At 43.3% G+C, this 14842-nt stretch overlaps 1 protein-coding gene across 1 annotated transcript in view; it reads left to right on the top strand.

The window, feature by feature from the left end:
* Positions 1-215: 215 nt before the first annotated feature.
* The window catches only part of cdh5 (cadherin 5), a 33895-nt gene continuing 19268 nt past the window's right edge, over positions 216-14842 (top strand). The window contains exons 1-7 of the mRNA XM_076743170.1: positions 216-1097; positions 10114-10353; positions 10718-10997; positions 11528-11644; positions 11823-11990; positions 12112-12293; positions 14635-14748. Coding sequence (XP_076599285.1) covers positions 10114-10353; positions 10718-10997; positions 11528-11644; positions 11823-11990; positions 12112-12293; positions 14635-14748 — 1101 coding nt within the window. The 5' untranslated portion in view covers positions 216-1097. The remainder of the gene's footprint in view (positions 1098-10113; positions 10354-10717; positions 10998-11527; positions 11645-11822; positions 11991-12111; positions 12294-14634; positions 14749-14842) is intronic.

Here is a 14842-nt window from a genome sequence, read left to right as displayed (position 1 = left end):
TCTCTCTCTCTCTCTCTCCCTCTCTCTCCCTCTCTCTCTCTCTCTCTCTCCCTCTCTCTCTCTCTCTCTCTCTCTCTCTCTCTCCCTCTCTCTCTCTCTCTCTCTGAGAAGGACTGAGAAGTAACGCCTCTCTCACCTTACTCCCCATCACCCTCCCTCCCTTCTTGTCCCTCACACACTCACTCCATCTGCTTCATGAACATGAGCCGGCTGCCTTCTCTGCCTCTCCGAGCATCTTTGAGCTGTTTTGACATATGTGCTCCCTCTCTGCTTCTTTCTTTTTTCTGTCTTTCCATCAATCCCGTAGCCCTCTCCATACATCTGCGTCTCTCTGTTTTCCCCTCCAGGACAGGAAAAGGAGCGGTAGCAGGGAGCACCAGCGAAGAAGACTGACCACAATAACAGGAAGAGGAAGTGGGCAGTGACCTGTGTGAGAGAGGACTGTGGTCGGACAGCTGTGGTTCAACGCTTTCGGCCACTGAATGAGAAAACCACATCAGAGGCGACAGCAAGAAAAAGAGCAAGACGCTCGAAACCTGTTGGACTCCTGAGGAAAACCTGAGGGAGGAAAAACAGGGTGATAAAGACATTTTTGGGTAAAAACTTTAGAGCTGGAGCGACTGGTGTTTTTACCTGTTTGAGAAAAAGCAGACTCAACAGAGCGATATCTACCCACTGAGTGAACTCTGGATTTTGATCCTAAATTTGTTTGGAAATCCATCTCTGGGATACAATCAACACATACTTCATCATCGCAGATGTGTCTTCTCTTGTGCTCCACCGTCCAGAGAGGGATTTGTACAGAGACCTGGTGAATCCCTGCCTGCACAGCAACACCTGCTGCTCTCCTTCTGAATCAGAAAAAACAGCAGACAAAAAGCAGCGAGAGCGAGGAGTTGGTTTTACTCCCTGTTGAGCATCCGACCACCTACCAACCACTAATTTCCACCACAGCCTGCCACATTAATAAAATATAACCCCAGTTTGAGTGAGCAAGACAGCACCTTGAAGGATTTGGGCTTCATTTTGTACCAAAAAAAAAAAAAGGTCTGATCAACAGTTAAGATTCTGCTTGGCTTGGACTTTCTGCCTGTGTGGTAAGTTTTCCTTCTCTTTTATGTTTCTGTCTTATGGTTGGGAAAATGAAATGGAAATGCTGATTGCACAACTGTGCTGTGTGTGTGCGTGTGTGTGTGTGTGTGTGTGTGTGTGTGTGTGTGTGTGTGTGTGTGTGCCTGGAGAACAAGTGTGAGTAGGTGCTACAAATGTACAGAGAGATTCATCCAGAGATTTCCCATTCAGCAAGTGGGAGTGTGAATCTACATTTCATTCTGATTGAAAAGCAGTGTACAGCAGCATCGCCAGAAAATGTAACCCAGATCCTTTGAAAATGCTCCAGGCTACTTTCCCAGTCACTCCAGGGTGAAACGCTCATGAATACCGGCCAAACTGTCTCGCAGACGGGACCGAAATAACTTGAAATGATGGTTATAACCCCTTTAAGGACAGGCTGTCGACCACCGTCACTGTTCACATATGTTATGCCAATGACCTCGGACAGCTCGGTGTAGATTTGAATGCTGTAATTGAGCACTGTTCCCCCCCAGAGGCTGGGCTGTCATTCCTGAAGACAGACGGCTGTGACCATTAAGACGATGCAGGATGATCTGTGGACAGAGGAGGAAAAAAAATTAAAAGCAGACTAAATCCACCAGGAGGTCGTCAGCTGTTCATTTTGAAGAGTTCCACACACACAAAAAAAACATATTTTTCCTGCAGCTGTCAACTTGATGTCAAGCTGGTGTGGCTATAAAATATTGATGACACCATTTAATATTTCCAAAGTAGGAAAGATCTTGCCAGTTGAGTGGTGTCATTTTGTCAGCTGAAGACTTCCCCGCTATACAGTTTAATATTTCAGTCCTCGTCGGCTTATGCCAAACATCCCATGAAGGGGTGGACAAAGCCACATTTCACAATGAAATCTCAATAAATTGTCTTTTTGTGAAGACAGTTTTTGCTGAGATGCTTATTTTAGAGGGTAATCGGATCATTTCTGATGCTGTGGTTTGTGGGTTAGTTGGATTCCATTACATGCTGGAAGCAAGTGTTTCTGTTATTTCGTCTACCCTGTGCATGTGACAATGCTCTGTTGTGATGGATGTTCTCTGTGGATCTATATCCATGGCCTCGAGGGACAGAGGTGGTTTGATTTGGTTGTTACGTTCAAAGCCGTTGATGCAACTAAACCCAGCGGTCTAATTCCTGGAGAGGGAACTATCAGGGAAAATCCTTTGGGTGCCATCTGGGAGTCTTCACCCTCCCACACAGTCACTTACACACACACTCACACACACACACACACACACACACACACACACACACACACACACACACACGCACACACACACACACACACACAGAAGATTCATGATTAGAGCCATTCATTCATTCAGATATATGTCAGAGTGGTTGACAAGCTGTCCAGCTGTGGCGATGTTAGCTCGGCTGAAGTCGCTGATTACAACTGAAAGACCCAGTTTGGGTTTTATTTTCAGTGACTGACCTGTATTCTTTATTTTACAAAATACTTGGATCCACTTGTATTTGAAGACATTTTAATTCAGTTTAGCAATATTTTTTAAACCAGTTTTTAGGCCCCACACCCAGAGAATAGATCAGTAGAGACATACAATCATCCACAACAGAACAGAACAATAAAACTGAATTAAATTAAATTTATCAGTAATTTATGATTTGAATGTACTTGAAGGCTACCCTGGCTGGCCCGTAGCTCCAGCTCCAGCTCCACCTCACTTCAATATGGAGACCGTGAAGTGTCCAAATGGTGCAAACTGGCCTGATGGGACAGATTTTAAATTAGCAAAAGATGTGATGTGTTGGTTGGAGATGATCAGATTTAAATATAACTGCTTTAGCATGAATTATATTGTTGTTTCAGATCGTTCAGTATCGTCTGTGTGGACAAGGAAATCTTGATCCCGCATAGTTGTGCTACTTTAACAGTTTCAGTATTTCGAGGTGCTGTAGTTTATAAATTTTGCCTTCAGCAGAGACAGGGGCTGACAGCTGAGCCAGAGCCAATGTGGATAACACGCTAGGCTTTAAATTACTTTCAGATGACTGTTGGTCATTACTGTCGGTCTTGAAGCTGGCCGACATCATTCATAACCGCTTCACTTTAATAAAATCTGATTTGTCTGATTGTGGAAGAAAATAGAATTAACTAGAAAATGCATGAACACCAATCAGAGCGTGAATACACTCTGTGACATGACAGTGAGGACACAGTGTGTCAGTGTGTGTGTGTGTGTGTGTGTGTGTGTGAGTAGTCGCGGTTCCTGGTGTGACTTGCTGGCAGACAGATTGTTAGAAGCTGCTCTGTGATTAAACCTGTTTTAATCCCAACAACAGACTCACTGCAGTGTTCAGCAGTCTAGCACCACAGATTTGAGGCTGTGAAGGCACTTCCTGTACCACATACACACAAATAAACAAACTCCTGGTTTTAGGGTAGAAAAACTGGACCAAAGATAGCGAAACTGTGCCAAAGACATAATTTCGAGACAGATCTTTATGTAACAAGACTTCAAGGCAGAAGCTCCTCAAGTGCTCATAGGGGCTGATGTGTTCGTAGGAAAGTGCTGAACAGGATGAACAACATATGTTCATGTGAGCGTGGCGCTACGAAAAAGGTCATGTGATCATCAGAGTCAACAGGGTTCATCCTCTGGGGGCCGTGGGTGGCCTCACAGTCACAAACATTGCGCAATCCAGTCAGAATATCTCCTGATATTCTGCAGGGAGGCACTCAATCTATCAGATGATTATCTGCAGATATTTCTTGTGGATATTGTGACCTCAGCTCGCTGATAGAGGTAGTGGACAGTTCAGGGGTCATTAACATCTTTGGGAATCATCCTCTACATCCTGGAAACCTGGACAGTTTTAAATATTTTCCTCTGGAGCAAAGTGTTGATGGGCAGATGGACAGACTCACCAACTGATGAACCGGTCATGCTTAGACTTAAAAATACACCATCTTTTCAGAGGGCTTTTCATTTTGCTCCTTTCAGTCAGTGGAGAGTGACATCAGTTCAGCCTGACACCTGCAGCAGTTAGTGTTTTTCACACCAACCAAAGAAATACGTCAATAAAGAGTTGTCGTGTCTATAAGTAGACTGCAGATGCATCAGTTTTCTGGCTCTGGTATTAGAGGATGATGCCCCTAATCTTTATTCCCATCTGAAAAAAACTCTGCTTGACTTCCGTCTGTGAGCACAACACCACACCTATTTGAATCACTGAAGATTTAGAGATTCAGACATCTGGAACCAGGCTAGATTCTTCCTGTATGCTGAAATTATTATTATTTTGGCACTGACAATAGACACATTAAAATCATTTTAAAATGAAAAGAAATAAATCTGATATTGCAATCATATCTGCAAATGATGCAAAGTTGTAAATTCAGATTAAGTTTATCTGTCGAACACGGTGGAAGAGGAGGCGACGTCCGACACTGTCACGACATGATGAACGACACGCAGATAATCACAGACGGACAGAAGACAGACACACCCCTCGTCCCTCCTTACATTTCATCATGAAGGACTGAGCCGAATTTCAATCTCTGTCTTTAAAACACAGAAACGGCTCAACCAGACTTGCGCATGAACTTCAACGACCCTTCAGCAACTGCCAGGATTATGAAGTCTTGTTGACTCGTTTCTGTGCTTTAGCCTTTGGTTGAGTGAAACTAGGTCAGACCTGTCTGCCAGTCACAAAACATCCCGGAGAATGACAACTGTATCTCCGCTCCTCCGTCACACTCACACACTCCCTTGCCTGCGGACAATGTACAGATGTAATTACAGATATTCCTGGATGTTATTTATTCTTCATACCTCTGAAAGATGCCTTTGATAAATGATGCCATAAATAACTTTAATCCTGAAGTGAGATTTGCATGTATAGCTCTTGCAGTTGAGAGGAAAATTAAAGCGGTGATTATCATAAGACTAACAACTACCGGCATAAATAAAAATGACAGGTGTGAGCAAAAATCTAAACTTCATTTACATCTTCTTGATCACGCTCAATACCTCTGTCACTTTCCATGCATCAGTCTGCATACTCTCAGCAGGAGAGCGGACTTAAAAAGCAGCTAAAAAGTCTGGTTGTACTGGTGTGTTTATCCTCCACACCATCTTTTAAGGTGCTAAATCTGCTTTTAAGGTGAGGTGCAGAGAGCGACAGGGATGAAAAAGACGAGAGGTGAAGAAGAAAAGGTGAGAAAAGGGAGGAATGATGGACAGGAGACAGAAATAGACTGAAAAACAAGGTGGAGTTTTCACCTTGAGAGAGAAGTGGAGATGTTTAAGAGGGAAGAAACGATTGAAAGAATGAGCAAGAAAGAAACGGAAAGTAAAGAAAGAACAAGAAACTCACGCTGACGTGCAGTCAGCGGCTGAATACCAGGAAGGGCGTGTCCACTCACTAATGATGACCGCTCATTAACACGCCCGACGGCATTTCCCAGAAGGCATTGTGTTTACACTTCCTGTTGCTGATAAAAGGGAACGAGTAAAGTGCTGCCCCCTGAACGAGGAAATGCAGTTTTAAAAAATGCCCTTTTAAGGAAAATGCCCCCCAGTGGATTTCCCCTCACAGACATAAGTGTGTGTGTGAGTGTGTGTGTGTGTGTGTGTGAGCCAGTCATAGGATGTTAGTGTATATGTCTGAGTAAGATGTCGTGTGTGATGGCGAGGAAAAGTCTGAGTGGTGATATGAAACTTTTTAGCTGAGTAACACCGACTTATACGTTCTTACGTCCCATTGGATTCGACCAATCACCACGTCATGAGCAGCGATATCACTGAGAACAAAAAGATGTCCGACCAACGGAAATGTCTGATTCACGTTTCCTTTAAAGCGTTGATCAAATGAACACCTGAAGTAGGACTTTCTTCCTTTTATCTCATTAATGTTTGATGTGAAGTTTGAAACATGCTTCCTACCTGCTCAGGTGGATTAGACAACTCAACTTTCATCAGTTTGGGGAATTTTTGTGTTATCTATTCATCCATATTGTTTGCATTCTGAAACTTTCCTCAGTTTGCTTAAAATATGTAAATCTTCCCATCGTTAACACAACGCTAATTTACAACGTGCTTACGGGTCTAAAAATAAAGATGACAGATTCGGCTCATTTGATTTCGTCCTCGTTGAAAGTCGTGTAAGGACTCTGCGTGAGAACATACATGTACAGCACAGAGTGTGACAGTTGTGTTTGTCCAGAACACACTGAGAGGAAGGATACGGGTTGACGACAGTAAGAGCCAAGCAGGGTGAGGAGAAGGACACTGTCAGGAAACATGTTTGGTCTTCAACAGCAGCCATGTGGAAAGACTGAAGACGCCAAATGAACTCAGTTAATATCAGCTGCTGTGATGTGGGAAAACGTTTTTTAGAAGATGATCTTGAGGACGTCAGTGTGACAGAGGAGACCAAAGACTGTCAATTGTAAGATCCCGCCAGTTAGCACTTTTCAGAAATATGATTTGTCAGTTTTATTTATGTGAAATTTAATATTTCATCTGCATGATACAAGTTTAATCGGAGTTAAAAGGAGAAGCCGCTTTTCATTGCCCTTCTCCTTCATTACATCCTAGTTTCCCTCTTATTGTGATGGTTTAGACCAGGGCTCGGGAACCTTTGTCTATCAGGGGCCCTTTCAATTTTTATCCTTGTCCTTCGAGGGCTGTACTCATTGACACCCAAGAAATGTCTCATAGGAGTGGCACACGGGGGGGGGGGGGGGCGTCATCCCTGGCCATTCTAGATTATTGAACACTTATATGACACAAAACTCTGCGATGACAGGAACTACCTCTCTTCAGTGAGGTGTCTGATGTCAGATGCGAGTGATGATGATGATGCTACAGTTTTGAAAAGAGCTGCTCTCAGTAGCTGGTCTTTGCTTTGCAGCTCAGTGATTTCATGGTGTTGGCTGTCAGGCACATCAGCCAAGACTCTCTTGGCTTAGACTCTCGCCAAATGCCTGAAGGAGTTTTCACACTGAGCAGCATATTCACATGTCACAGCGGCTTTTGTTCTTGCAGAGTAGGAGCATGCACAGTGTTTCCTCTTTCCAGTTGCCACAGCTTTAATTTCACTTCAAATGATTTCACATTTGAAAGCAGAGAGCTGAGAAGCTGGCTGGAGCTCAAGGTTCAGCTCTGAGAGGTTCTTGGTTATGTCCACCATGAAGGCCAAATCACACAGACACTTGTTGTCACTGAGTTTCCACCTCAGGTTTCTCTTCATCTCTTTGAATTATTCCAGACAAACAGATGCACTCCTTCACTTATTCTCCTTCTGAATGACGTTTCAGCTTCTTAGCTACTAGCTCACCACAAAACCTGCCTGCAGAACACTGTCTCTGTCAGAACGTGGTCTTTTGAGTACCCAAACTCCGCCGAAGAACTTAATCCAAAAGCATTTGACCTCGCAGCTCATCCAGTTTAGCATGTTTCATGACGCTCCGCATCTGCTTTCGTTTTGACAGTTCCCGCGATGCATTGACACGATATCAACCGCTATGTGTGTGTTGCATTCAGGGACCACTTGGAAAAAACAATAGTTTACCATTTTATGTCATTTTCTTTTTCACTGAAAAAAGTTTTTCTTTTCTTTTTTTTGTGTTTACTAATTGCCTTGTGGGCCTGGAGACCTTAGGTTCCCCACGCACGATTTAGACTCTTTTTGGGTTTTGCCTAATGGCGGTTGATGATAGAGGCGACATAGGCAGTTGCCCAGGGTGACAGTGCATTTGGAGAGAGAAATAAATCACTTATTCTCAGAGTCACTTCTGTTTAATTAATTTAGTCCTGAAAAGAAACTAAACAAAGAAAAATACAAGAGGAAAAATAAAACCCAAACAAAAGGATGTGAACTAAAGGCCAAAAACACTGTCGAGTCTTTGTTTGAGCTGATTTGTGGGGAGCCGTGTGAAGAGGTCAGGGGAGGTCAGCAGAATACCAGATTAGGCCATTAGAGGGAGAAGACTTTGTGCTGGTTTAATCCCCTCATCGTAATCTCTCTTCTCCCTCTCTGCTGCTAATGGCTGGAAGACAATAAAATGCACTAATCTGTCTTCTGGGATGGCACAGGGCTGCGCTGAGATATCTCCTGGAGTACAGAGCACATATAGACTAAAATGTTTTGAAGATTATTTCCCTGGCATTTCTGCTTTATTAGATAGAGCCCAATGGGGGGAGACAGGAACCATGGGGGACAGAGAGACAGACAGAGAGCGTCAGACAGTAAGAAAGAACAAGGAAAAGCTAAAGTTTACTAGACTGCTGCTGTTTGTGCGCCGTATACATTTTATTTTGGTTAAATAGTGCTGAAATAGCTCGCAGGCAGGAGCAAATGATGCAAGGCAGTGAAACGTCTTCCAACTTGTTATCAGTCAAAAGCCATAAATCAGATGAGGTGCCTTTTTGGTTTAAATTTTTATATGTGATTCCACCAAATTTCATCTTTAATATGAATTGTATTCTTAGCTTTGGACAATTTAGTCTGTCCGTTTGTGTGTTACATCTCAGGCCACATCAGTGTTGCTTATGACGTAACACACACCAGTGATGGTTAAGTAGCTCGGCGGTGAGTCAGCCTTTGCATTCAACCGTGTCTCTAGAAATGGTGGGTTGGATACATATTTTTGGCTTTGTCATCATTTTCAGCATTGGGCAATATTAGAAAAGGGACAGTTCAGGTCAGTGTGTTGGTCCGACGTTCATGTTCTCCAGAGGATGAATCCTGAAGACTTTGGGGATCCCCTGACTTTTCCTGCAGTTCCACCAGCAGGTTGATAGTTGTGACTATTTTGTCTTGTCACAGAGCTGCTAATGCAGCTGGAGAGTCTCTACTTCTCTGGATTTGGTCAAGCAGACTTGTTGCTGTAAGTAAAGGTGAGAAGACAAAATACACTTAGAGTTACACAATGTGTGAGTTTGAAGGCATATCTGCTGCCAAAACACTGCACAATGTAAGATTTTACAACTGATTTATAGCAAATAGTTTAATTCTTCATTTCAGTGATCTCAAGGTAAACAGAAGTCATCCACCAGGAATGTGTCCTCACTTAATTGTTTTGGCCTATTCAGTGCAGTCTGTTGCCAAATGACATATGACATCAATGCAAAAGCTGAGCCATGTTAAGCCTTTTCTGCTGAATGACTGCATGCTTTTGATTTGCCGGAGCCGGCGGTGTTGGGACCCTTGTCATGCAAACGCTGCCTTATTGAAACACTGGAGAAGGTGGCTGCATCATCTTTGGTGTGTTACTAATGTCTGCCAGAGCAGGATCATGTTTGACTTCAGAATTAATGAGTCGATAATCCTGGATTCCAGGAACTGGTATGAGCAACAAAGCCCCTTTATTTTTTCCACAATTTGATGTGCTGTGTTAAAGGGAGAGACAGAAATACCAATCAAAAATTCTAAATGTCAAACAGTCCCTTTGTGGAAAATGGCCTTTCTAATGGCTGATAAAGACAGACATCCTAAGTGGTTTTAATGTCAGCTCCTCTCTCCGACTCCGTCTGTCTGTCTGTCTGTCTGTCTGTCTCTCATGCTACACCAGTGGGTCAGGACCTAAAATGGGTCACAGGCCTATGTTTAATAGATCCCCATACGACCACAGTAGTGATATGCCTCAGCCCAGGTCCCATGATGAGAGGCTAAATGTTTCATTCGGGTCCCAGGCTGAAAAGGTTTAAGAGCCCTGGTCCTAAATGATAGCTAGACCTCGAGCTCAGCGGCGGACTGTAAGGGGACGGCGAGTCCTTGGCCTTCACTCTGAGTCTCACCCTGGCACAGTGAAGGGGTCTGTCCACGGCTGATAAGTGGTTTTAATGTGATCTCCTCTCCCTTCTTTTTTTTTTTTTTGCTCCCTCTCTCCTCTCTCATTTCCTCTCCCCTCATATTCATCTCTGCTTCCTCACATCACTTATTCCGGTCTTGCCTCTTCCTTCTCTCACCCTGATTCTTTTTTCCTCCATTCCTCCTCCCTCTCTGTGCTAGATGATGGCTTGGCTCCAGCCGTGGACCATGGGGCTTATGGCCGCTATAGCCTTGTCCGTCTCACTTGCCGTTGCTGAAGATTCGGGCCTTCCTGTGGTGGAAGCAGAGAAGCCAGGCCCTGTTGAGATTGTGAAGAAGGAGACTCATCCAGTCCTGTTCAGGCAGAAGAGGGAGTGGATCTGGAACTCCCTCTATGTGGAGGAGGAGAAACCTGCACCCATCGCCTACAAGATAGGACAGGTAGGTCATGTTAAGCTGCACAAGTAAAACAATCCAACAAGAATCCTCCTTATGTTTGTGGTCTGCTTCCTGGGCCTAACTTCCACAGTTTAGTCGTTAAATGTTCAATAATCTACTTGCCATGACTGTCTGAAGGGAAGGAAAATATGTTGCCACTTTCATTCAGTTTGATGCTGTTAATGCCAACAATCTGGGACATTAACTTGCTGCCAACCGGCTCTTTGATGAATATGCAAGTGTTTTTGCTAGAATACTCTGTTTGTGGAAATTTGCCGGGCAGTCGTTGGCTTGAGTCTCACTCCAGCTAGGACAAAAAAAAAACTGAACGCTGAAAACAGTCAACCGTTTCTTTCTCCTTTCACAGCTGAAGTCGAGCCAGAGACTGGAGGTGAAGAGTTTTAAAATAGAAGGCGAAGGAGCGAACACCATCTTCACTGTGGATCACAAAGGAGACCTGTTTGTCACCAGATCCCTGGACAGAGAGGAGAAGAGCTCGTACCATTTGACTGCCAGGATGTATGATGGGAACAACAAGCTGATAGAGGACGCTGGAGACTTTGTTGTCCAGGTGACGGACCTCAATGACAACAGTCCCGTTTTCCCCAGAATATACAATGGATCCATTATGGAGAGGTCCATGATAGGTGAGTTGGGCTGCTGTCAGAGGATTTGAGAAAGATTGATCGCTGCCAATAGAGTTAAACTGGATTCGTTTATACAGCCTTATACTACATTCAGTGTTTCATGCTGGTCTTTGTAAGCTCACAACTTCAGTGTGTTCCAACAAGCTCAAACTCTGTGAGAAAACACACAAATGCAATAAAAACGTGTTGCCAAGAACATAAATGGAGCAAATTCTTGCTAGACAAAGTTCCCATCACTGCAAGTATGAATTTGACATTTACTGCCCAGTGATAATTGAGATTAAAAATAGACTGGACTGTGAAAAGTCTGGGAAAAAAGAAACATAATGTCAACACCTGTCACATTCATTAGCACATCCTTCTGTGAAAAAAGGCACTTTGATGACTTAAATAACACAAGCTTAGCACATAATCATAGTGCATTAATCAGCTAAACGGCCATTATGTTCAATGAAAGAAAACTTTTTGCAAAGCACTAAACAATGTTTTATTGATGATGCAAATTCCCTTTTACATTTATGTTCATATAGGAACTAAAGTAATTGAGGTGAGGGCAACCGATGCTGATGACCCCACCACTGCTAACGGAGAGCTCAGGTACTCCCTGAGCCAAGACCTCTCTGCCTTCGAAATTGACAGCATCACAGGTGAGCTCGCTGCACTGACGTCCACCATCATCGTTATCCTGCAGCTACAATTTCTTTTTCTTCTTTAACCAGTCAATCCGGAGGAGGCTCAAGCTATTTTTACTTGAATATGAGTCAGAGCTGACCTCAGAGATAACACCCTCTCTGTCTGTCTGTCTGTCTGTCTGTCCCTCTGCAGGTGTGATCAGCTGCAAGATAAACACTCTGGACCGGGAGACCAAGAGTCAGTATGTGGTGGTGGTTAAGGCTCAGGACATGAGAGGAATGCCCTCTGGCAGCACAGCCACCACCTCTGTCGTCATCACCATCACCGACACCAACGACAACATCGCTTCTTTCACCCGAAGTAAGCAACAGAGTGCGAGAGCAATGTTTAAGATATATGTTAGAAGGATATTATAGCTATCAAATATTCACAATAGTTTGTATTTTCACATGGTTAACTCACTATCTCATACCGTCTGCAGAGACATATGAACTGCAGGTTCCAGAGGACCACAAGGTGAATGAGAAGATAGGCACTCTGGAGCTGGAGGACAGAGATCAGATCCAGAACAAAGAACCCATCTTCACCATCCCAAATGATATCGGCAGAATGTTTAATATTGAGCTCAGCCCGAACAAGGACGGCAACGTCATGCTCAAAAAGGTCAGAGGCTCACTCACATGGCAACAAATGAAAAGTGTTTCAAGGATAAAGTCTTTTTTATTCCTGTGTTTTAAATCAGCCCTAGTATCCTTCGCTTTTGGTGTGTCGAGTTGATTTTTAGCTGGAACACAGATTTAATGTTGAATATTTCCAGATTTGGTGAATCTGCTGGCATGTTTGCTGTCTGCAGTTTGTGACAGAGTTGAGCAGTGGTTCCCAGCCAGTTTTATGTCTCCCACAGCTCTGTGAGATGGGCTCAAGCACCCCTTTATGTCACCTCTTTGAAAGATATGATGGCTTCATTGCATTATTTGATAGTACTTGAGAGAGGTTGCTGATGTTAAGGCCTGGTGTCTTGTGGTCATGTTTGCATTCATACAGCTGTACTACCTCTTGAAGTGGCAGAAACTGGACATTTCAGCCATTTATTTATTCCTTTTGGCTTTTTTCTGGCTGACTGGTGTCCACATGCTCTCAATCACAACTCCTGTTGTTAAGCTGTTACAGCAGACTCAGATCAGAGGAAACCTGGCATTTTGGAGACAATAAATATACTATGGATCCAAAATCAAATGAAAATGGTTTGCATGGTGTTACAGGCTCACACTTGCTCCAGCCTCAAAAGCAATGGGAACCTCATGTCCAAGCAGTACAATAAGCTGTGGTTTGATGTTCATTTTATATTTCTGGTGTGTAAGTATTGCTTCAATCCAGAGTGGTGTGAGACAAGCACAAAAACAGATTTACAAGTGGTTATAAACATCAAAAAGTGTTTTTTGGCTACGACTGCCTGCACATTGTGCCACCACATGGCCGCGACTTATCTAAAAAAATGGAAATTGCAATGTCAAATGTGAGATCTTTTGCAGGAAAGTGATGTATAACATGTAATTCAAACCCAAAAGTTCTGGCCTCCTTCTGGGCGAGAGAGCTATTTATGCTCGCAGGAATTCTAGCAGGTTTACTTCTCTGGATTGTGCTCTTCAGATAAAGTATTTAGGACATCAGAGAGCTGAAAATGTATTTTAATGAAACGAGCTCTGTAATAGCTTGTACCCACGCTGGCCTGGAATCGAATCGCACCACAATCTTCTCTCTGCTCAACTCGCCCCTCAGCTCTGTAGCCCTTCTCATCTTTCTCACCGGCTGTGTTTACATGTACAGAGTAAGCCAGCTATCAGCCACACTGCGGTTCAGGTCTTATTCTTGTTAAGCTGTTTACACATGCCTTTGATACCCTGCGACTGAGTATCCCTGTTACCATGAATAATCCAGTTAACAGAATATGTCTACCTGTGGTGTCCCATCCGCAGATAAAACAGTCCACCAGAAAAAAACATTTAACTGAACAGTAGGTTATTTCTAATACAGGGGGAAGAAACGATAAGCGGAAATGTGACAGTAAGCAGTGCTCGCTGCCATATATTTGTTGACATGAAAGTGTATCCGTAACACTCTGCAAGTCTCCGTTTGTGCGGATGTTGAAAAAGTGAAAGGAATGAGGCATTTCCACGCACGGTAACATGTTTAACACGGAGGGAAAAAGTTGGCATTTTAATGTGTTTTTTAAATCCGCAGTATGAGCTCAACCAGGTTGTTTCAGTTGAGTTGTGACGTTTAGAGCCTTTTTTCACCTGGCATTGACAGTTTCCCTTGGTGAACAGACGCAGGTGTAAATGCACTGAGGATGAAGATAGGAGATGCATTTGAGCGTACAAAAAGGAAAAAAAAAGTGCAAATGCAATGTGTCCCCAAAAACAGGAGCAGTTCTGAGGATGAATCCAACTATTCACTGTACACCTTCAATTCATGCATTCATCGACACAGACATTAAAGTTCAGCCTCACAAATATTATGTTAATGAGTAATTTTAGGGCATTTTGGTGAGAGAATAGAGAAATGTAGGGTTTTCAGCTGGATCATATCTAGACTGCATGAACATGAGGTGCATTTTTGAGAGGCAGAAATGAGCTTTGTTCTTTTATCAAATCCAACAGGTAAATATCTGAGAAATCATGTGCACTTACTGTTTTAAAGGAGGTAACCTACAGCTGAACACACTGATCTGGTGACAGCATTCATACAATGAGAACAATGCTCAGTGCTCTTGGTGAGGAGGACTCCTGTAGTCTTCTACTTCAGGGTTTCTTCTCTCTTTTGAACCATATTTGTTGAAATAGGGACTCAATTATTTAGGTATACAAGCACAGCTAATGCAAGAATGAGAAGAGCTCATATTAGCCAAATATTTTCAATATAAAATTGAATTCTGATCTAATAAGTATTTATTTTTGGTATGTTGAGAACTGAATACACATTTACCTCTTTCTGGGATCCTCAGGCTCTGGACTATGAGACTACGGACAGATATACTTTCACCGTCCAGGTGCGGGAAAACCTAAGAAGCCTCCGTTTTCCTGCTGACAACGTGAACAGTGCTGTCACCACAGCCCAGGTAAACATCAGACAAGGCATCTGCAGCTTTTAAGTCATCCTCCAGGGATGTTACCACCCAACTTTTCATTAATTTTCTATCAAAACAGGAATTA

The sequence above is a fragment of the Chaetodon auriga genome, chromosome 11 (genome assembly GCF_051107435.1).
Source record: "Chaetodon auriga isolate fChaAug3 chromosome 11, fChaAug3.hap1, whole genome shotgun sequence".
Lineage (NCBI taxonomy): Eukaryota > Metazoa > Chordata > Actinopteri > Chaetodontiformes > Chaetodontidae > Chaetodon > Chaetodon auriga.
This window is presented reverse-complemented; position numbering and strand designations above follow the sequence as displayed.